The 23,116-nt window shown below is 46.0% G+C and overlaps 1 protein-coding gene across 5 annotated transcripts in view; it reads left to right on the top strand.

Moving 5' to 3' along the window:
- The first annotated feature begins 3,877 nt into the window (after window positions 1-3,877).
- Window positions 3,878-23,116, top strand: part of ZNF12 (zinc finger protein 12) — a 49,081-nt gene continuing 29,842 nt past the window's right edge. Inside the window, exons 1-3 of one of the 5 annotated variants that reach the window (XM_061209470.1) lie at window positions 4,062-4,129; window positions 4,841-4,995; window positions 6,494-6,558. Coding sequence is in view for 1 of the 5 variants with exons in the window: in XM_061209466.1 (XP_061065449.1) it covers window positions 4,059-4,129; window positions 6,494-6,558 (136 nt within the window). In the remaining 4 variants the exon portion in view is untranslated. The other 4 variants (XM_061209468.1, XM_061209469.1, XM_061209466.1 and 1 more) reach the window with 4 other exon arrangements.

Raw genomic sequence — 23,116 nt, 5'->3', positions numbered from 1 at the left:
AGAAAAGGCCACATACAGTAACAAAGACCCAACGCAGCCGAAAGTAAAATAAATAAATATTTAAAAATAAAAAAAAAAGAATGAAATCTTGCCATTTGTGGCAACATGGATGGAGCTAGAGGGTATTATGCTAAGTGCAATAAGTCAGACAGAGAAAGAAAAATACCGTATGATCTCATTTGTATGTGGAATCTAAAAAACAAAACAAATGAACTAATGTAACTAAACAAAAACAGACTCATAGATACAGAGAACAAACAGGTGGTTGCCAGAGGAGGGTAGGTGGATGAGTGAAATAGGTGAGGGAGATTAAGAGGAACAAATGACCAGTTACAAAATAAATGAGTCATGGGAATGAAATATACAGCATGGGGAATACAGTCAATAACATTATAATAACTTTGTACGGTGACCGATGGTAACTAGACCATAACTAGACTTATCATGGTGATCATTTTCTAATGTATAGGAATATTGATATTATGCACCTGGAACTAACATAGTGTTGTAGGTCAGTTACACTTGAATTAAAATTTTTTAATTAGAACGAAAAGAATAGTGTGCCTCGTTACCTATAGACACTTAGTCATACAGCAGTTCTCTAGAACGTATGCATCCTGTGTAACTGTAACTTTATACCCATGGAACAACTCCCCATTCTCTCCTCCCCCACCCCTGACAATTTATGTTTGACTCTTTTAGATACCTCGTATAAGTGGAAACACACAGTTTTGTCCTTCTGTGACTGACCCATTTCACTTATCATCATGTCTTCTAGTTCTGTCGCCGTTGTCACAACTGGTAGGATTTCCTACTAATAAGTCTGAATCATATCCTATGTATATACCACATTTTCTTTATCCATTTCTCTGTTGATGAAAATTTGCATTGCTTTCCTATCTTGGCTCTTGTGAATAATGCTGTAATGAATGTAGAGGTGCATATATCTCTTCTAGATATTGATTTCCTTTTCTTTGACTATACAGGTTATATTATATTATATCACATTATATTATATCATATTACATTGCATTCTATTATAATTATTGTGCTTCCCGGATCTTGTGTTTTTTACAGATTGAAGGTTTGCGGCAGCTCTTTGTGGAGCAAGTCTGTTGGCACCGTATTTCCAACAGCAGTTGCTCACTTCTTGTCTTTGTGTCATATTTTAGTAATTCTCACACTATTTGAAACCCTCCATCAGCAAAAAGATTACTACTCGCCGAAGGCTCAGATGATGGTTAGCATTTTTTAGCAATAAAGTATTTTTAATGTTTTTTTTTGTTTCGGCTGTGCTGCACAGCGCGTGGGATCTCAGTTCCCCGACCGGGGATCAAACCTGCGCCCCCTGTATTGGAAGGCGGATTCTTAACCACTGGACCACCAGGGAAGTCCCTAAAGTATTTTTTTTTTTTATACTACATATTTTTATTGCACAACACATATTTTAACCACATTAAGAAAACGATTTAAGGGAAAAAATTCCTCATATATCTCCCACTTAATATGTTAAATTTCTCCAATTCAGCTCTGAACCAACATAACCTGACTCACTGATATCAGTGGTCTAGTTTCTGCATTTAAGATGCTTTGTAAGCTTGGGATTAACATACACACACTACTATATATAAAACAGATAACCAAAAAGGACTTACTGTATAGCACGGGGAACTATACTCAATATTCTTTAATAACTTATATGGGAAAAAAATCTGAAAAAGAATGAATATATGTATATGTATAACTGAATCACCATGTGGTACACCTAAAACTAATACAACATTATAAATCTACTATACTCCAATAAAATTTTTTAAAATGCTATTGTACACAACCACATCGTTTGCCTTCAATATTGCCGTTTCTGTTGACTGCATGGTATTTCATTATGTTGATAAATTAGCATCTCTTGAGCCATTTCACAAGTGTAACAGTTTAGGTAGATTGATCCTTTAAAAAGTGTTCTGGGGTGATCTCAATATAGGAACTTAAACAAAGTCACAAAATGATTACAGATCTTCAAACAAAAAAGTTCTTAAGAGAAAATCAAATTTTGGCTAACTATTAAAAGAATTAAAAGATCTCTCTTGTCAATTTTAATGTCAAGTAAACATGAAAACCAGTGTGTGTGAGCACTAGGCATAAATAATAAAAAGTAAAAATATATAGTTTATTCATGAAAACCTATGAATAAATTAAGAAGAAAAGGTATTATTATTATTATTATCATTAATTACTCATTAAAAAGTCATAGTCCCTCCCTTTTCTGGCCGAGGGATTTACCTCCAATTCCTTCTGGATCTGGTAGAGTGAAGAGGCAATATCTCTTCACCAGCTCCACTATGACCAAGATGTGTGGTCTTCAAACCAGGATCTGATTCCCTTGGGGCATGAGAAGGCCTTCTTAGGGCTTTGATACATGTTTCCAGTTCTTCATTGCCCATAAATTTTCTAACATTGGTTGGCCCAAGTCTAGGCCTGGATCACCAATAGCCCTCTGTCCCTTTATAAGAAAAAGTCATTACCCTTCTTTACTCTTGGAGGGGGCTTCCTGTCTCTCCCTGTCTTGGGCTCATTTCTGTTAAGAGTAAAGTTAAATTAAGATCAGGGCATTCTGCCCCAAGTTTTGAATTCGGATAAATGATAGAGGCAGTGGGAGTATTGACAATTTTTATTCAATAATTTTGCCTCTTCTATCCCCTATTGCCCAAGAATGCCTAGCTCTTGGAGAGCAGAACAAAAAAGGCAAGAGTATCAGCCATAAAAAAGGATGAAATAATGCCATTTGCAGAAACATGGATGGACCTAGAGATTATCATACTATGTGAAGTAAGTCAGAAAGAGAAAGACAAATATCATATGACATCACTTACATGTGAAATCTAAAATATGATACAGGGACTTCCCTCGCGGTCCAGTGGTTAAGACTCCAAGTTTCCAATGCAGGGGGCGCAGGTTCAATCCCTGGTCGGGGAACTAGTGTCACACGTGCCGCGTGGCTTGGGTCCAGAAGGGGAATTTGGGCGATGCACCACAGCAACCCCTTGTGCTGGTCAATCCACCTGCTTCATACAGTAGGTCCGTGCAGTAAGTGCCAACCTCTGAGTTCTGATGAAAATCCCATAGAATCAAGTTTCAACACACATTATCTCTGTTCCTCCTCTGAATCTGTTCGTGCTGATCCTGTCTCCCAGAGACCTGTTAGCTACTGGAGGGGTTGGAACTGTGTCTCATACTTCTTCCATAAGCAGCGTGGTGTGATGCTGATGCTTGGACTTGGGTGACAGGTGGCCATGCAGTTGAGTCCAGGTCTGCCTCTTGCAGTGGATCTTGGGTAAAGGTGTTGTTGGTCTTTCCCAGCATTGATTTGCTTCTCTGTAAAATGGCTTCACTGGGCTCAGAGCCCGCAGGCCCGGGGGAGGGGGCCTCGGCGCCGCTGCGGACTCCGGCGTTCCGGGAGGGCAGGTCTTCGAGAGCGGCAGAGCAGGCAGGCTAGTGTCCCGGCGGGCTCGGGCTGTTTCCCCGTCGTCGCCGGCAAACAACCCCGGGGCGCGCCGGGTCACGCCTCAGCGCCCTGCCGCCACAGCGGGCCCGAGGGAGGGTTCGCGGCGCAGCGGCTCTCGGCCCGGAGCGGGCCAACGGCGCTCAGGCCTAGGGCTTATTGTTCCAGGAAGTCGCTGGCGAAGTCGGGCCGGGTCCGCGGGCTGCGCACAGCCCCTCCCGCTCCTCCCGCTCCGGCCGGAGGACAACCGGCAGCTGCCGGCGCCCCGACTGGCGGCGGACTAGCGGCGGGTGCGTGTCTCTTTAAGGGGCCGGGCCTGTGCTGCAGAGGGGAGGCGGGGTAAGCGTCGCTCCCCGTGTGAGTGTGTGAGGGAGAGAGCGGCGGGCGGGCGCCGGAGGGAGGGAGCGAGCTAGCGAGCGAGCAAACGGCGCGGGCCGCCCCTGCCGCCGCCGCCGCCGCCGCCGCCGCGGTCGGACCAGCGGCCTCCTCCCCTCCCCTCCCTCCCGTCGCCCTGCCGCGGGGAGGGGGCTCGCGTTGCCGTCTCCAGCCGCTCCCGATGAAGCAGCTGCCGCCGCAGCCGCCTCCGAAGATGGGGGATTTCTACGACCCCGAGCACCCGACCCCTGAGTAAGTATCAGCTCAGCGGCTTCCCGCTGCTCTCGGCGGCCTCAGCGCAAGCGGAGGTCGGCGCGTCCTGACGGGTTGTGGCGCGGGGAGTAACGGGCCTGCGGTGGACTCGCGCAGGCGGCGTTGGGAGCAGGCCCGCGCCGCCGCCACCGGCCCCTTGTCCGGGCCGCCGCGGGCCCAGTATTTTTTTTTAACATCTTTATTGGAGTATAATTGCTTTACAGTGGTGTGTTAGTTTCTGCTGTGTAACAAAGTGAATCAGCTGTATGTATACATATATCCCCATATCCCCTCCATCGTGCGTCTCCCTCCCACCCTCCCTATCCCACCCCTCTGGGTAGACAGAAAGCACCGAGCTGATCTCCCTGTGCTATGCGGCTGCTTCCCACTAGCTATCTATTTTACATTTGGTAGTGTATATATGTCCATGCCACTCGCTCGCTTCGTCCCAGCTTACCCTTCCCCCTCCCCGTGTCCTCAAGTGCATTCTCTACGTCTGCGTCTTTATGTTTCAGACATTACATGAAATTTCTAAAAATCTTATATGTTCTGGTATAATGTTAAAAGTCATAATCCTAGTTATTACTTTAAAATGTATATCAGAAATTAAAAAAAAGATTAACTATGAGTTCAACCTGGATGATGGATACAGAAGAGTTCATTATACTGCTATTTTTGTTTATATTTTATTGTTTTTATTGTTTTCTATAGTAAAATGTTTTTAAAAATTAAAAAAAAAAGAAAAGAAAACGCTCCCTAACTTGACGGCGCGGAGACTTCTGGGAAATAGAGTCCTGGTGCTTGTCCCGCTCTCCGGGCTTTGGCAGGCGGATTTCGGGCGTCCCCCTGCGCAGGTGCACCTCAAGGTTTGTGCGTGTTGGCGCACGCGCACCACCGTTGCCGCGCCGCCCTCGCTTCCAGTGCGTGCCCAGGTCCCCGCTGGTCGTCGTTCTCAGGTCCTGGCGGCTGGCGGGTGAGGATTGCGGGGCGTGCGGGGCTGGACGCCATCCGGCCGGGCCGGCAGCCAGTGGGCGCGGGCTGTGCGGGCGAGGGTTCGCGTGGGCCTGGCGGAGGCTGGAACGGGGACCCCCGAACGCGAGCCGCGGAGCCCGCGGGCTGGGCCGCAGGGGCCGGGCGGGCGGCGGCGGCGCAGTGCCCGACCGTCTGCAGCGCGCGGCAGAGCGAGGTCCCGGGAGGGACGTGGGCCTGAAGGGAGCTTGTGCCGTAGGCCCAGAGCCGGCTCCTCGGGCCCAGTGGCCTCGGGAGGCGGAGAGGAGGGACCCCGGGAGAGGAGCGCGCCGGAGGAGCAGCCCCCGGCCCGGAGCCTCGGGAGCCCGGTGCCGGTCCGCGAGTCCCGACTGGGTAGGTGGTGCGTCTTCGGGCCTGCAGGCGGTTGTAGACCCTGCAGCCCTTGGAGAGAGGGGCTCGGGTGAGCCCGCCCCGGGCCCCGCGGGAGAGCGACCGGGAGGGTTTGACCGCTTCCCGGAGGTGGAGGGGTCGGGCTGGAGGGCAGGGCCGGCTGCTCCGGATGGGGCTCCCCTGGGACTTGTGAGTTGCTGGTGTCCTGGGGGAGCAGGGGCCACAGGCTCGGCCGGGACGTGCCGCGTCCACCCCTCCCTGCAACCCCGATCCTCCTCGTCCTCGTCCTCCTGCTGTCGCCGTGTCGGGCTCTCGCACGTGTCTCTCGAGGCCCGTCAGCACGTTGTTGTCTAAGCTAAGCGTCCGCTGCCCCCCTGGGTTGTGCCCCGTGGAATCGCACGGTGTAGTTAGTGCAGGATGAGTCTGCAAGGCTTCTGTCCCGCTGCCTCGGTTGAGGAAGGAAGAGATTGGGCCTGAGAAGGGAGGTGACTTGTCCCAGATCCTCACCGGGTGTGCACGTGGGGTCGCTAACAGGACTCAGAACTCCTAGGGCAGGTGTTCTGTCCACTTCAAATCAGTTTTAAGAAAAGATGTTTTTGAGCGTCGCACTTAAGTTTGTCCAAATAATTGAAAGAGTGAAACGCACCTGAGTGTATCCCTTTATCCTGGGTATCCTGTGGATTTTCTGTTCTGAAGTTGTTAGCAGAGTTGGTGAGAAGAGATAAACTCTAAGCGTTTTTTAATCTCATATTTATCGACGGAGGTTTATTTTAATAGGATTCAGTGTACACTGACTACTGAAAACAAAGTATCCCCTCAGTTACCACAGTCACGTGGGAGTTACAGACCTGAGGGTGGTTGCTCCCTCATCATTCTAACAGGCCCTTGTGAAGGTGAAAGGGCGGGTCTCCCACAGGTGTCTCTTGTGGAGCGCGGGGCGGGTGCTCGTGCACCCCGAGCCGCTTCAGTCGTAGCTTCACTGCCTGCGTTTTTTTCCTTCTCCAGGTCCGCCTCCACTGTCACAGTCCTGCACGTTGTTCCAAGAGCAGCGGAAAATGAATCGGTCTCCGGTGAGTTTTGCTGTTTACGTATTGACTTGCTGCTCTTGTTTTGTAATAACAGCTTGGGAGGCGAATAGTTCAAAATTTAAAATGGGAAAGTAGGACTAGGTAAAAGATGTGATTAGGTAAATCTTAGAGGAGCAGGTCAGTACCAAGAGTTTCTGGCAAGTTCTACGCGTAGATCTCACGATCCTCTTATAGCCACAGTACAAGCCTCGGGTTCTTGACATTTGTGGCAAAATGCCATCCCTTGCTTGACTTACATTGTCCTGCCGAAGCACTTTTGTTCTCGGGCATGAAAGGTTTCCTTGAGGATCCCGCTGTAGGCTGCTAGCCTTCCTGAGTGACAGCCCCTAACGTGTTGACATTGGTGCCTTCCTTGTGCTTCCTGTAAGCCGAGAGCATGCTGTCCAGGGAGCACTCAGTGCATATAACTTTTCTGTTCAGTACAGCACTGTTGTCCCGTAGGTACATTGTTTTCAGTGCTCACTCCAGGGATGCAGCGAGGATCATCTGGAGGAACTGCCTTGTCACCCTTCAAGTAAATTTCCCTCTTTGTCTCTTACAATCTAACGGGGTCGCGTTACACACCACATAGTGATGTCTCTGGCAAAGATTCCTTATTTCCCATCAGTTTTATCGTGCAGCCTGCGGTCTTGGTTCTGCCCCTCCCCGGAACCTGATCCGGTTGAGGTGACCTGTCATCCAGCATACAAACCAGTGGAGATTTGCCAGTCCTCACTTCAGACCACTGTCGCCTTCCCACCTACAGAGTCTCCTATGTTGGTTTCTGTGGCAGATCTCTCCTTGCTCTCTTCCTGACTGATTCTTTCTTCCGCCCTCTTTGTGTGTTGTCTTTTTACTCTTGGTTCATGACTCTTGAACCTGTCTGATCTCACCCTCTGGTGCTTTTCACCTCCAGCTCTGTCAGTTCTCCCACCTGGACCAGATAGATGCCTCTGTCCAGCCACTTGCCAGCATCTCTATGGAGTTTGTCCAAAGGGCACCTCAAATGACTAGATCCAGTAGATCCAAAAATGATTATTTACAGCTCCCCTGCCCCTTGCCTTCTCCTTTTGTCCCTGCCGGCTCATCGTTGCATCATCCAGCCTGTCACCCTACCCAGAAAAATGGGTTCATTGTAGAGTCCTTCTCCATCCTCTGTTAGCACGTTGTAGTATTAGGCTAGTTAATGTCGTATTCTAAACGGTTTTTATTCGTTCCTCTTCATCCCATACTTGCTACCATTAAAATAGCTTATTTTTTCATTTCTGTAGTTACAGAACCTGTTTTTCTGTGCTGCTACCTCTTTCCTCCACCAGCTCAAGTGTATTTTCCACGCTGAGTATTTCTCCTAAAATAAGAATCACAGCATTTTGTCTCCACGTGGGAAGCACTTTAGAGGTTCCCTGGGTGACTGGACAAACGAGGTTGCCGTTCTGTGGAGCCATTAACCCTCGAGCCCAGCACTGGGGGGAGGTCGTCACTTGCTGCTGATGCGTTTGGATGGGTCTGTGGGGTGAGATCCTGCTCGGAGAGGCTTAGGAGAGAGGAGTGGGAGAACGGGGTTTGTTTTGTTCCTAGCTTTTTGAAGACATTTTGCTGTGACGGGGAGAAGAGAAATTGGACAGTAGCTGGAGTAGGAGCTGAGGTCCGGGGCGGGTGTTGTGTTGTGCTGTGCTGTGTTGTAACGGGAGAAACAACAGCGGGAATGATCCAGTAGACGCGTGTGGGAGCGGGGAGAGCTGCGGCCCGGGGTCCTGGCGTGGGGAGGGGGTGGCAGAGCTGGGGTGCAGGTGGAGAAGCCCTCCGATGGCTTCTCTGTTCTCAGGGAAGCAGCTCCTCAGCTGAGGGTGAGGGTGAGGTTGGGGGCTGGAGGAGAGGGCAGCGCTCTGGGGCCCAGCTCCATCCTGACCATCAGCACACACCGTTCCGCCAGCCGGGAAGACTGTACTTGCCTTCTCTGCCTGAAAAGCCATCTCCCTTCTTAAACGTGGGAGTAATTACTCTTTGGGGAGCCTATGTGATTCCACGGGTACTTCTCAGCTCAAAGCGCTTGAATGCCAGTTCTGGCCACGGACATTTTCTGCTCTGCTGATGGAAGGATCCCCAGAGGAAGTGTCCTGCTTGCCTGGCTCTTGGCTTTGGCGACCCTTCACACCATCTAGTGTTGCGTCTCTTTTCTTAGACGTAAACATCAAATGTCTTCAGGTTCTGCATGTGATCTTAAGAAGCAATTCTCTGCTTCCGGGAGCTTCTGTTCTCCTCAGGAAAGGCACTTCACAGACGTAATTACAGGAGAGGACGGGAATCCTGCCCGTCGATACGTAGGGAACTCCAGAGTGCTGCCAAAGCAGAGCCTGCTTTTCTCTCTTTCTTTCTTTCTTTTAATTTTTATTTATTTACGTATTAATTTATTCGTTTTTGGCTGCGTTGGGTCTCTGTTGCCGCGCGCGAGCTTTTTTCTCTAGTTGCGGCGAGCGGGGGCTACTCTTTGTGGCGGTGCGCGGGCTTCTCATTGCGGTGGCTTCTCTTATTGCGGAGCACGGCTTCTAGGCATGCGGGCTTCAGTAGTTGTGGCTCGCGGGCTCTAGAGCGCGGGCTCAGTAGTTGTGGCTCACAGGCTTAATTGTTCCGCAGCATGTGGGATCTTCCCGGAACAGGGTTCGAACCCGTGTGCCCACCATTGGCAGGCGGATTCTTCCCTGCGCCACCAGGGAAGTCCGAGAGCCTGGTTTTAAATGCATTGTCAGAGCACGTGGCTCAGTGACTCGGGGAAGGGTGACGGCCCTCAAGTGACCAGGACTTGGGTAGCTGCAGAGGTTGGCGAGGCTCTCAGAGCAGCGTGAGGTGGGCTGGATGAGGCTCCTGAGGTGCTGGTAAGGACCTCCTTCCTTAGGATGTGGGCCTCCTGTCAGGAACAGCGGGACGTGAATGCAGGCAGACCCTGAGGTTGACTGAAGAGCCTCCCCTGTGTGCTGGTTTTGCTTTCATCCTGTGGAGAAAGTGAAACCTTGTAATTGGGACAGTGAGTCATCTGATCAAAAGATGTCCTGTGTAGAGACTGTGGACGGCATGAAACGCGGGGTGGGGTGCGGTGGGTCAGTCAGGGGGACTCTGGGCTCCAGCGCGATGCCCGACAGGAAGGGGCGAGGCCGCGGCGTGTTCCCGCTGGTCCTAGGCCCCGGTAAACGGTATGGACTGTTCCCTTGGGGGTTTTCCTTAATCGCGAATGAGGTTGAGAGTGTTTTCACGTGCTTAGAAGCTGTTTCTTCATTTTAACTGATAGACAGTTTTAGAGCAGTTTTAGGGTTACAGGAGAATCGAGCAGACAGCAGTTTCCTATGCCCGTCCCTCTGGGTTCCCTCCCTTGATAACATCTCGCGCTTGTGTGGCGCGTCATCTCAGTGATGGATCAGCACTGACACCTAATTCTCCCCTGGAGTCTGTAGTTTATATTAAGGCTCACTCTCTGTGTCCTACTGTTCAGGTTTGGACACGTGTGATAACCTGCAGCCACCACTGCAGTGCCACCCAGAACCATTTCAGTGCCCGAAACATCCCTGGGGGCCACCTGTTCATCCCCCCCAACGCCCCCAAGCCCCCGACAGCTGCTGATCTTGTTACTGTCTGTGTATTTTTGCCCTTTCCAGAATGTCACGTAGTTGGAATCCTTCAGTCTGTGGTCTTTTCAGACCGGTGTATTTCTGTTTTTATATGAAGGGCCTGTTCATGTCCACTGCCGGTCTTCCTGCCCCAATACTGTCTTGTTTTCTTTTGTTTCGTTCTGTTCTGTTTTGTTTTCGTTGTCTTATTGACTTACAGAGTCGTCTTAAATGTTTCTAAATTTTTCCAGTTGGGGTCATGTTAGTAAACATTGTTTTCCAAGTTTTATTGTCTTTTTCCTGTATTTTCCAGCATTAGTATGTAATTCATTACTTTTTTTTACTTCGAGAGGTTGAATACTATGCATTTGAAAAGTTTTTCAAAATCAGCACGTTTGTGTGGTTAAGATTCCTAGTTGAACAGCACCCTCCGTGGTCAGTACTGGAGTGCAGCTTCTTTGCGGGGGGAGACGGGGGAGGTGGGAGGAATGCGTCGGTCTCGTGGTTCCCTTTCTGTTGGTTCTTAGTTCCCCTTTCTGGTTCTGGGCACTGCATCAGCCACTCTCCTGGGACAGGCCAGGCAGGTGGGGTCCTCACTTGCTGTCTCTGGAGGCTGTGTGTTTTCTCTGAGAAAACCTTTCTTTTTCCCTGTCGAGCGAGAGGACTCTTTTGGTTGGGGAGTGACGTCCTAGGACTGCGGCCCTTGGGCCCCCACTGTTCTGTGTCATTTGGGCCCCAGCCATGCGTGGGAGATCTCTGACACACGGACGCCGCTGTTAAAGTTCTCTTGGGTTTTTGTCGTTTACAATCCTCTGAGGAATACTCCTTTTCTCTAATGGAATTCCAGTGCTTAAGCTTTCTAGCCACTCATGAAAGGAATCTCAGAAAGCAAAGGAGACCTGTCCTCTCTGCCCCCAAGCAGGGGAGTGAGCCGACACTGTTAGCCTCACGCTGAGAACATGGCTTGTGGGAAACGTGTAACCAGTGCTGCGTTCTGTGATTACAAGGCCGTCTGTGGAATCTTACTGTACCAAGTGGTCTTTTTTTTTTTTTTAATTTTATTTATTTATTTATGGCTGTGTTGGGTCTTTGTTTCTGTGCGAGGGCTTTCTCTAGTCACGGCAAGTGGGGGCCACTCTTCATCGCTGTGCGCGGGCCTCTCACCATCGCGGCCTTTCTTGTTGCGGAGCACAGGCTCCAGACGTGCAGGCTCAGTAATTGTGGCTCACGGGCCTAGTTGCTCCGCGGCATGTGGGATCTTCCCAGAGCAGGGCTCGAACCCGTGTCCCCTGCATTGGCAGGCAGATTCTCAACCACTGCGTCACCAGGGAAGCCCCCAAGTGGTCTTTTAGGACACATACGTCATGGGTTGTTCCCTTGTGTTTTGAAACAAACCTAAAACCCCTAAATATTTGCAGTTCTGATTGCTTTCTTAATTTGTTATCCAGATTTTCTGAAATCCATTTTCTTAAAGTTTAAAATGCAAGAAGAGTGCAATTTTCTAATCTTCCCTTTACATAAAAGTGAACGTGGGCAAGCCACTTAACCCATCACCAAATAGAAAATCATTTGGAATATTCACAATAATGCTGTTTTCAAGCAACAACAGTGCATGCATTTTTTATGCCTATTACAAGTGAAAACTACAATGTTTTCTTATTGTGCTGTTTTTTTCTCATCAGGCAAAAAGTACAAGCAATTAAAAACCGCCCCCTAGAAATCACACATTTTGTGAAATTACAAATGCAAAACCAGAAAGTAGAATAAGGTGTGCGTGATTCTACTTATGCATTATAATTAGACTAGTTCATGGTCTCATCCCTCACTCTCTTGCATTTGGTAATAACTTCCAGTGTGTGAACGTGTGGGCCCCCAGTCTTCATCCGGGCAGCCACAGGTGTGACCGGTGACGCCTGAATGGAATTTGGGCAGAGCTTCTGGAAGACTTGCTGTCTCTTTCTGAGACAGGCTTCTGGAGGCTGAGCCGAGGCAGTTCTGCACAGACACTCGTCTGCCTTGGGCGGCAGCCACCTCTTCCCCCGCCCCGTGTGTCCCGTCAGCAGCTGGGCACCCTCAGCCTTCCCAGGCCAGCAAAGCCTGGGTCCCGGACATCTGTGCATCTGGAGCTGGGGGTCAGGTGACCTGGCATCTCAGGGGACCTTGCTAACAGGACCCATCCTGCCTCTTCGATTGTTCCACGTAAAGAACGTTGATTTTCAGTCAATGTCAGGAGTTTGTTGCCATCTGAAAGGGCCTCTGAGCTTGGCGTGGTCTTTTCCTTCACCTCCTCCACACCATTCCTTAGTTACCCTGCGGCACGTGGGATCTCAGTCCCCTGACCAGGGATTGAACCCAGGTCCCCTGCATTGTAAGGCGGATTCTTTACCACTGGGCCACCAGGGGAATGCCTACCCTTATGTTTTAACAGTTTTGGAGGTCTTCACAGAGCTCCTGGATGGATTCACCTAACAGCACCAGGTAAACTTCGTGTCAAGAGTAGTGCACCTCATTCCTCAAAAATTTTAAAGTAGAACTATTATAAGATCCAGAAATTCCACTTGTGTGTATTTTTTCAGAAGAAAACAAAAACACTAGTTCAAAAAGACACATGCACCCCTATGTTCACTGAGCATTGTTTACAATAGCCAGTGTATAGAAGCAACCTAAGTGTCCATCCATAGATGAATGGATAAAGAAGATGCGTCTCATATATATATATATGTATATATATATATGTATAGTTATACACACACACACACACACACACACACACACACACAATGGACTATTAGCCATAAAAACAAACAAACAAACAATGAGGGGCTTCCCTGGGGGTGCAGTGGTTAAGAATCTGCCTGCCAATGCAGGGGAAATGGGTTCAAGCCCTGGTCCCGGAAGATCCCACATGCCACGGAGCAGCTAAGCCCGTGTGCCACAACTATTGAGCCATGCTCTAGAGCCTGCGAGCCACAACTACTGAGCCCGCGTACCACAACTACTGAGCCCACGTACCACAGCTACTGAAGCTTGCTCACCTGGAGCCCATGCTCTGCAACAAGAGAAGCCATCGCAGTGAGAAGCCCACGCACTGCAAGGAAGAGAAGCCCTCGCTCGCCGCAACTAGAAAAGAGGCCGCATGCAGCAACAGAGACCCAATGCAGCCAAAAGTAAAATAAATAAATTTTTTAAAATTTTGAAAAAAAGAATGAAATCTTGCCATTTGTGGCAACATGGATGGAGCTAGAGGGTATTATGCTACGTGCAATAAGTCAGACAGAGAAAGACAAATACCGTATGATCTCATTTGTATGTGGAATCTAAAAAACAAAACAAATGAACTAATGTCACTAAACAGGAACAGACTCATAGATACAGAGAACAAACAGGTGGTTGCCAGAAGAGGGTAGGTGGATGAGTGAAATAGGTGAGGGAGATGAAGAGGAACAGATAACCAGTTACAAAATAAATGAGTCATGGGAATGAAATATACCGCATGGGGAATACAGTCAATAACATTATAACTTTGTACACTGACGGATGATAAGTAGATGGTAACTAGACCATGATCATTTTCTAACGTATAGAAATATTGATATTATGCACCTGGACCTAACATAGTGTTGTAGGTCAGTTACACTTGAATTAAAATGTTTTAATTAGAACGAAAAGAATAGTGTGCCTCGTTACCTATAGACACTTAGTCATACAGCAGTTCTCTAGAACATATGCATCCTGTGTAACTGTAACTTTATACCCATGGAACAACTCCCCATTCTCTCCTCCCCCACCCCTGACAATGTATGTTTGACTCTTTTAGATACCTCGTATAAGTGGAAACACACAGTTTTGTCCTTCTGTGACTGACCCATTTCACTTATCATCATGTCTTCTAGTTCTGTCGCCGTTGTCACAACTGGTAGGATTTCCTACTAATAAGTCTGAATCATATTCTATGTATATACCACATTTTCTTTATCCATTTCTCTGTTGATGAAAATTTGCATTGCTTTCCTATCTTGGCTCTTGTGAATAATGCTGTAATGAATGTAGAGGTGCATATATCTCTTCTAGATATTGATTTCCTTTTCTTTGACTATACAGGTTATATTATATTATATCACATTATATTATATCATATTACATTACGTTCTGTTATAATTATTGTGCTTCCCGAATCTTGTGTGTTTTACAAATTGAAGGTTTGCGGCAGCTCTTTGTGGAGCAAGTCTGTTGGCACCGTATTTCCAACAGCAGTTGCTCACTTCTTGTCTTTGTGTCATATTTTAGTCATTCTCACACTATTTGAAACCCTCCATCAGCAAAAAGATTACTACTCGCCGAAGGCTCAGATGATGGTTAGCATTTTTTAGCAATAAAGTATTTTTAATTTTTTTTTTTTTTTCCGGCTGTGCTGCACAGCGCGTGGGATCTCAGTTCCCCGACCAGGGATCAAACCTGCGCCCCCTGTATTGGAAGGCGGATTCTTAACCACTGGACCACCAGGGAAGTCCCTAAAGTATTTTTTTTTAACATCTTTATTGGAGTATAATTGCTTTACAGTGTTGTGTTAGTTTCTGCTGTATAACAAAGTGAATCAGCTTTATGTATACATATATCCCCATATCCCCTCCATCTTGCGTCTCCCTCCCACCCTCCCTATCCCACCGCTCTGGGTGGACAGAAAGCACCCAGCTGATCTCCCTGTGCTATGCGGCTGCTTCCCACTAGCTATCTATTTTACATTTGGTAGTGTATATATGTCCATGCCACTCGCTCGCTTCGTCCCAGCTTCCCCTTCCCCCTCCCCGTGTCCTCAAGTCCATTCTCTACATCTGCGTCTTTATTCCTGTCCTGCCACTAGGTTCATCAGAACCACTTTTTTTTTCTTTAGATTCCATAAATATGTGTTAGTGTACGGTAATTGTTTTTCTCTTTCTGAGTTACTTCACTCTGTTTCACAGACTCTAGGTCCATCCACCTCACTACAAATAGTTCAGTTTCATTTCTTTTTATGGCTGAGTCATATTCCATTGTATATATGTGCCACATCTTCTTTATCCATTCATCTCTCAATGGACACTTAAGTTGCTTCCATGTCCTGGCTGTTGTAAACAGTGCTGCAGTGAACATTGTGGTACGTGTCTCTCTTTGAATTATGGTTTTCTCAGCATATGTGCCCAGTAGTGGGATTGGAGGATCATAATGGTAGTTCTATTTTTAGTTGTTTTTTTTTTTTTATAAATTTATTTATTTTTATTTATTCATTATTTTTGGCTGTGTTGGGTCTTCGTTGCTGTGCACGGGCTTTCTCTAGTTGCAGCAAGCAGGCGCTACTCTGTTGCGGTGCGCGGACTTCACATTGCGGTGGCTTCTCGTCGCGGAGCGCGGGCTCTAGGCATGCGGGCTTCAGTAGTTGTGGCATGCGGGCTCAGTGGGTGTGGCTCTCGGGCTCTAGAGCGGAAGCTCAGTAGTTGTGGCACACGGGCTTAGTTGCCCTGCAGCATGTGGGATCTTCCCGGACCACGGCTCGAACCCGTGTCCCATGCGTTGGGAGGAGGATTCTTAACCACTGCGCCACCAGGGAAGCCCTATTTTGAGGTTTTTTAAGGAACCTCCATACTGTTCTCCATAGTGGCTGTATCAGTGTACGTTCCCACCAACAGTGCAGGAGGAGGGTTCCCTTTTCTCCACACCCTCTCCAGCATTTATTGTTTGCAGATTTTTTGATGATGGCCATTCTGAGTGGTGTGAGGTGATCCCTCATTGTAGTTTTGATTTGCATTTCTCTAATGATTAGTGTTGTGGAGCATCCTTTCACGTATTTGTTGGCAATCTTATATCTTCTTCGGAGAAATGTCCATTTAGGTCTTGTTTCCATTTTTGAAATTGAGTTGTTTGTTTTTTTGATATTGAGCTGCATGAGCCGCTTGTATATTTTGGAGATGAATCCTTTGTCAGTTGCTTCGTTTACAAATATTTTCTCCCACTCTGAGGGTTGTTTTTTTGTCTTGTTTATGGTTTCCTTTGCTGTGCAAAAGCTTTTGAGTTTCCTTAGGTCCCATTTGTTTATTTTTGTTTTTATTTCCATTTTTCTAAGAGGTGGGTCAAAAAGGATCTTGCTGTGATTTATGTCATAGAGTGTTCTGCCTGTGTTTTCCTCTAAGAGTTTTATAGTGCCTGGCCTTACATTTAGGCCTTTAATCCATTTTGAGTTTATTTTTGTGTTATGGTGTTAGGTAGTGTTCTCATTTCATTCTTTGACAGGTAGCTGTCCAGTTTTCCCAGCCCCACTTATTGAAGAGGCTGTCTTTTCTCCATTGTATATTCTTGCCTCCTTCATCAAAGATAAGGTGACCATATGTGCGTGGGTTTATCTCTGGGCTTCCTATCCTGTTCCGTTGATGTATATTTCTCTTCCCTAAAGTATATTTCAATAAAGGTGTATACATTGTTTTTTTAGACACAAGGCTATCGCACTTAACAGACTACAGTATAGTGTAAATGTAAGTTTTTCATGCACAGGTACACCAAAAAATTCATGTGACTCGCGTTATGGCGGTATTCGCTTCATCGCAGTGTTCTGGAACTGAAGCTGCAGTGTCTCTGAGCTGGGCCTGTATACCCAGAAGTGGGATTGCTGGATCATATGGAATTTTTATTTAAAAGATTTTGAGAAAACTCCATACTGTTTTCCACAGTGCCTGCACGATGTTACATTCCTGCCTACAATATGCAAGGGTTACGATTTCTCTACAACCTTGACAACTCTTACGTTTAAAAAGAAATAAAAAATTGTAGCCATTCTAACAGATGTGAAGTAATATCTCATTATGATTTTGATTTGCATTTCCTGGATGATTAGTGACGTTGAGCACCTTTTCATGTACCTGGTGCTGTGTTAAGTATTCCTAACACACATACACACACACAAAGGGATAGAAGGAGTCTTTTGGAAGTGATGAGTATATTACCGTGATGGTGGTGATGGTATCACAGGTGTGTGCATATGTCCAGACTCATCAAGTTATACAAATTAAACCTGGGCTGGATTTTGTATATCAGTTATACGTAAATAAAGGTGTAAAAGCCCAGCAACAAGTGGTGTGTTTCATGAGCCGGTGAAGCCCAGGTACATCTTTTCTCCTCTCCCAGGGGTGAACCCACCCAAGCAGCCATTGAACTTGGCTCACTTTCTGTTTCTTTAGTTTCCACTTCTATTACTTTTGTGTTTCTGCTTTGTTTTCAGATTACAGCTAAGTGGTTCCCCATTTGTAGCAGCAGTGATTCTGAGTTTGGCTCTGTCATTTGAAGACTTTTGATGGTCTCTCCAAAGCGATTAAGTTTCTACAGAACGAATCTCAGTTAGGTGAGAGGTGACAGAGGATCTGGTTTGTTAGTCTTTTCTTAGTCTTTTCTGTTTGTCTATTTGTCTACTTTGACAAGCTCAAATCAGTTAAGAATCTCTTGCCCAATGGGAGGAGAACGGCTCTTTAATATCTAGACTGGTGAGTGTTTATTCCTGACCCATGTCTAAGACTTTAGAACTGAAGGTAAAAGTTCCATTTCTCTGTATGTCTGTGTGTCTGTAATTCAGAAAGGTCTTTACCTCTGACAGTGTGAGTATGTAATGTTTTCCTACTTCTGGATCTATTAAAGTAGATTGTAGAGTCTCTTAAATTAAAGGATTTCTGTCCTGATTGGCTTACAAAGATACAAATGTGCTTATAAAAATTATATATCCCTAAAATTTTCAGAGAGAAAGGAATTTGAACTTCTGATACTTTAAATGTGATAGAAAAGTATTCTTATGGAAATCAAGTCAGGGAATTCCCTGGCGGTCCAGTGGTTAGGACTCGGTGCTTTCACTGCCAGGGTCCGGGTGCAGTCCCTGGTCAGGGAACTAGGATCCAGCAAGCCTCTCGGTGTAGCCAAAAAAACAAAAAACAAACAAAGAAAAAAATCAACTCAGAACTTTAAAGACTTCAAGTTTACATAATTTAGGTAACTCTTTGGCAAATGAAGCTAGTTTAATATTTTTGGTTTAATAAAAAATTATTCCTATCTTATTTATCAGTATTAGGCATACATTGAAAACAATTCTACTTGGGTGTGTTCTTCCTAAATTTATATAGGTGTACCCATCAAATAAGCTAACATTACTTCTACTTAATGTTTAAGGTTATGAAAAATGTAAATTTGTGTTTAACCACATTTAATTTTTATTTTGACAAACTTTATTTCAACAGTAACTATGTTTTGTACTGTGTTAGCTTGTCGATACATTCCAAGATCTTTAGTTTACGTAAACCCTTGAACTGATATTAAATTGTGTTACTTACTGGATAATCATTGGATACCGAGGTCATTTGTAAGCAAGACAGAAACCTGAAACATTGATCACTAAGCATAATCTCAAGTTCTATGCTCTTGCTGCATATTTTTATTGGTTACCTAGAGGATATATCTGTGGGTGTGTTAATGAATGTGTTTGTCTCTGGCACTTGGAGAAGTTGTGTAAGGGATGTTTGTGGCTTCGTAAAGTTCTGTTATGTGTGTTCATGAGCTCTGCTAGCCTAAAATGCTGGTGTGTGATGGGCAGTTGTCAGCTATTCACTCCTAGTTTTGTTTGTGCAATGGAAGTAACTTTGGTTCAAAGTTATTAGGAATAGAATATGAATGAGACTTGAGCAATAGTAATGTGATCGGCTGGAACAGAACTCAGATGCAGCTGCTCATCGCTCAGAAGTCAATGTTCCAGAGACAAGGGTTGGTGGAAGAAGAAAGATGCTTTATTCAGGAAGCTGGCAACCTGGGAAGATGGTGGACTAGTGTCCCCCAAAACATCTCCCAGTTGCCAATTAGAGGGAAAAGGGGTTTATAGGGAAAAGACGGGAAGTCTCTGGGCTGTGCAGGTGGGGGCTACGTGCAGAGTAGCACAGTCAGCTCTGACCATCATCTTGAAATTGGTCATGTAGTGGTGTGGTCAGTGTCATGTTGATTGTTTCAGGCACAGTTAATCTTCAAGTCCAGAGTTGCTTTGTTCCCATTTCCTTGAGGCCAGTTCCTGGAATTGTGTAAGCCATTGGTTCAGGTCTGCTCAAGACGGAGCAGCTTATGTCATAGCTCCAGTCTGGTCATCATACAGTTAGCTTTCTCCTCTTGTAGCGGTTTTAGTATCTGCAAAACAAGTTAGGAATGTGTCTCTGACACTGTTACTTATGCCCTTGGGGAGGAACTAAAGATTCTGTGACTGCTGTTGTCCTAATCGTGAACTGCTTGAACCTGTTCTTTAGTGACTCAGGGGAGGCCTGGGAGACTGCAGCTGTTTTACAAACAAGAGGCAGGGGACATGGAAGGGCCCTGCAGGGTCCTGCTTGGTTCCAGCAACCGAGAGGTACAACTTTGTATGCAAGATGATGAGATGTAGTTTTGTTTATTAACAGGAACAAAAATAGTTTGGTCCTAAAGTAAAATGACTGATTGTTCCAGCACCAGAAAGAGGATAGGGAAGGACACCACCTGAATGAATCTAGAAAGTTGTAGGAGACTGGTGGAAAGGGAATTGTATTTGTCTCAGCCGAACGTGGCTCAGTTTTGATGTTTACTGCAGAGATTTTCAAAAAAGAGCTTATGGTTCTCTTAAGTATCAAATATTATATTGATGCAAAGCTGGAGTTTGGTTTTCTCTCTGTAAAAATGATATATTTTTTCGTGGAGTATTGGTCTCCTTAATAGGTGGTTGGAAAAGTTGTTCTCTAAATCTGCCTAAACAGCAGAGATTCTGTATCTCACTGGAAGAGCTTTCTGCACCTAGTTCTGAATTCATCCGGCCGCCTTATTTTCTTGAAAAGAAATGCACAGGGACTTCCCTGGTGGTGCAGCGGTTAAGAATCCGCCTGCCAGTGCAGGGCACACGGGTTCGAGCCCTGGTCGGGGAAGATCCCACATGCTTTTAGAAACTAGAGCACGGAGAGAGTAAGGTCATATGAAATTTGAAACGCTAAATATTGTCATAGTTTTAAGCAGTTTGAAGATTGTTGGGAGAAATTGTTTGTCCTTCATTCAAGTAATACACATTTGATGAATACTTGCAAAAAATAAACAATAAAAAATCCTCTAGAGCCCGCGAGCCACAACTACTGGAACCCACGTGCCTTGAGCCCATGCTCCGCAACAAGAGAAGCCACCGCATTGAGCAGCCGACGCACCACAACGAAGAGTAGCCCCTGCTCACCGCAACTAGAGAAAGCCCACGTGCAACAGCGAAGACCCAACGCAGACAAAAATAAATAAATAAATAAATAAATGTATTTTTAAAAAAAGAAAGAAAGAAAATAAATGCACAAGAAAATTTCTGCGTTTCTGAGAAAGTTAAGCTTCCTTAAAACTGTGTTCCTTTTGGTCTAGTTTTTTCTCTTTAAAGTGTACTGTCAGGAATTCCCTGGCATTTCTGGGGTTAGGACTGTGCGCTTCCACTGCTAGAGGCCGGTTTTTGATCCCTGGTCAGGGAACTAAGATCCCGCAAGCTGCGTGGCGCGGCTGATAAAACAGCAAAGACAAACTAATCATACTTTAGCCGTTAAACGAAGTCAAGGACCTTTAGTTCCTCCTCAAGGGCTATCGGGTAATATTCTGAGCCACGTTCTTGGAGCTGTTTTGCAGAGACTGAGACCCCCAGCAGGTGGAAGAAGTTAACTGCATGCTGCCCACAAGTCCGTAGACCCCAGACCAGTTGGAAGCAGAAGGCTGATGATGTTGCGTCCCCATTCCCTCACCACCAACCAATCAGAAGAATGTCCGTGAGCTGATCACGCACCCTGTGACCCTCTCTTCAACATGTAGCCCCTTTCTCTGTTCCCTATATAGTCCTCAAGCAAAGCCTCAGGAGGGGAGAGTTGGTTCTTTGGGACGAGTCCACTTTCTCCCCTGGGCTGCTGGCTTCCTCAGTAAAGCTGTGTTTCCTTTTACCCAACACTTGTCTCTCGGTATTGGAGTCCTGAACGATGCAAGATCTGCCTCATCTTCTGTAGTTTTTTCTCCACGAAAAATAATTCAGGATTATTTTTCAGAGTTAAGAAATGTGGTTGGATAATCACAATGCCATTAAGCCACACCTCGTTGGGCAGCAAACAGGCGAAGCAGACTGGTAATGACCACACACATCATGATTGTGAGAAGACTTTCATCTTTATTATATTTCCCCAAAAGCTGCATTGCACGGTATTCTTTAATAGTCTAAAATAACATACAAACTTGTTGAGACAAGTTAAAAACTTACGACTGAATTCCCACAATTCAGTAATGAGAACTAAAAAAATACAAATTTATGCTTAGAAGAATGGGAGGAAATACCCACCTAGCTATAAGTAGAATGGAAATATTATGTAATCGATAAAATGTATATTATGTAATAGATAAAAACAAAAATCTCTCTTGAAAATGTGAATAAAATTGTATATAGGTGTAAATATACAACAGCTGTAATACTCATCACAAAACTTGGTAGGAATAAGATGTTTCACAGTGAAGGCTATTTCAAAACTATTTAAAATACATCTATAAATGTAAAATATAAAAATACAATAATTTTATAGGTGACATTTTCAAAATAAGCCAGTGAAAGTTAAGTCATCAGTCATGACCGTATGGCTCTAATTATATATTTTAAAGTTATTCCCTCCTATTCTGAGCCCCCTACACGCCACCTTCAAATGCTTCTAGACTGGGGCAAACAAGTGTATAAAAAATGGGACCTCCAATGTTCATCTCAGGGGAGATTTGAATGAAATGATCTGAAAATTGGGGTGGTGCCTTCCAAAGGGATGGAATGTGACAGAACCCTGATTTCTTATTGTCCTGCCACAGACTCCTAGAAGCACGCCCCGCTCCCAGGAGTGTGACACGAAAACTCTCTTGAGCTCGTTCTAGAAGACGCTGGGTTCTTCCCGATCATCTGCACAAGAGGCTTCTCCCTCCCTTCCTCACGGCTGTCGTCAGCGTCTGGATTGACCTCCTGTGCAACATCCTCATCTCTCCTGGGCTCTGTGATCTGGAAGTAAGAGAAGGAGCAAGGATGTCAGATTTCAAAGTGGCAACTGTCCAGATACAAAGGTTTTCACATTCTTAGTCAGTTCTCACCAGAATTGAGACTCATTTATTATCGCAGTTGTATCTCAAATTCTCCATTCGGAGCCCCAATCCTGAACCATTCATTGTTTTCAAGTGCGATTCTTGGACTTTGGTGACCCTGACTGCAAAAACTACTGAACACACCTAAGGTCAGGCCCAGTCACCTGCTTTATAGCCAAGACTCCAGGTGACTCTGCTCAGGGAGCTAGCATTTGGCGAATGCTGCTTTAGTCTTAACTCACCTTGGTCCTTTGGCACCACTTAAATTCTGAACTTGGAACCACACTACAGACATCACTGACCGGTCAGCACCATGGACCAGGAGACCTGATGCCTGATCCCTAATCCTAATCCTGGATCCTAATGTCTATTTTATTATTAATTTTAATTTACTTATTTTCTTTATTTTATTTTTGGCTGCTTTGGGTCTTTGTTGCTGTGCGTGGGCTTTCTCTAGTTGTGGTGAGCGAGGACCACTCTCCGTTGCTTCTCATGACGCTTCTCTTGTGGCGGAGCACGGGCTGTAGGCTCACAGGCTCAGTAGTTGTGTCTTGCGGGCTCTAGAGTACAGGCTCAGTAGTTGTGGCTCGTGGGCTGTAGAGCGCAGGCTCAGTAGTTGTGGTGCACGGGCTTAGTTGCTACGCGGCATGTGGGGTCTTCCCGGACCAGGGCTCGAACCCGTGTGCCCTGCATTGGCAGGCGGATTCTTAACCACTGAGCCACCAGGGAAGTCCCTGGATCCTAATGTTTAAATAATAGTCAGTCCTAAACTTGGTTAGTGTTATGGGCTGAATGTTTGTGTCCCCCAAAATTCTTATGTTGAAATCTTAAAA

The sequence above is a fragment of the Eubalaena glacialis genome, chromosome 13 (genome assembly GCF_028564815.1).
Source record: "Eubalaena glacialis isolate mEubGla1 chromosome 13, mEubGla1.1.hap2.+ XY, whole genome shotgun sequence".
Lineage (NCBI taxonomy): Eukaryota > Metazoa > Chordata > Mammalia > Artiodactyla > Balaenidae > Eubalaena > Eubalaena glacialis.
This window is presented reverse-complemented; position numbering and strand designations above follow the sequence as displayed.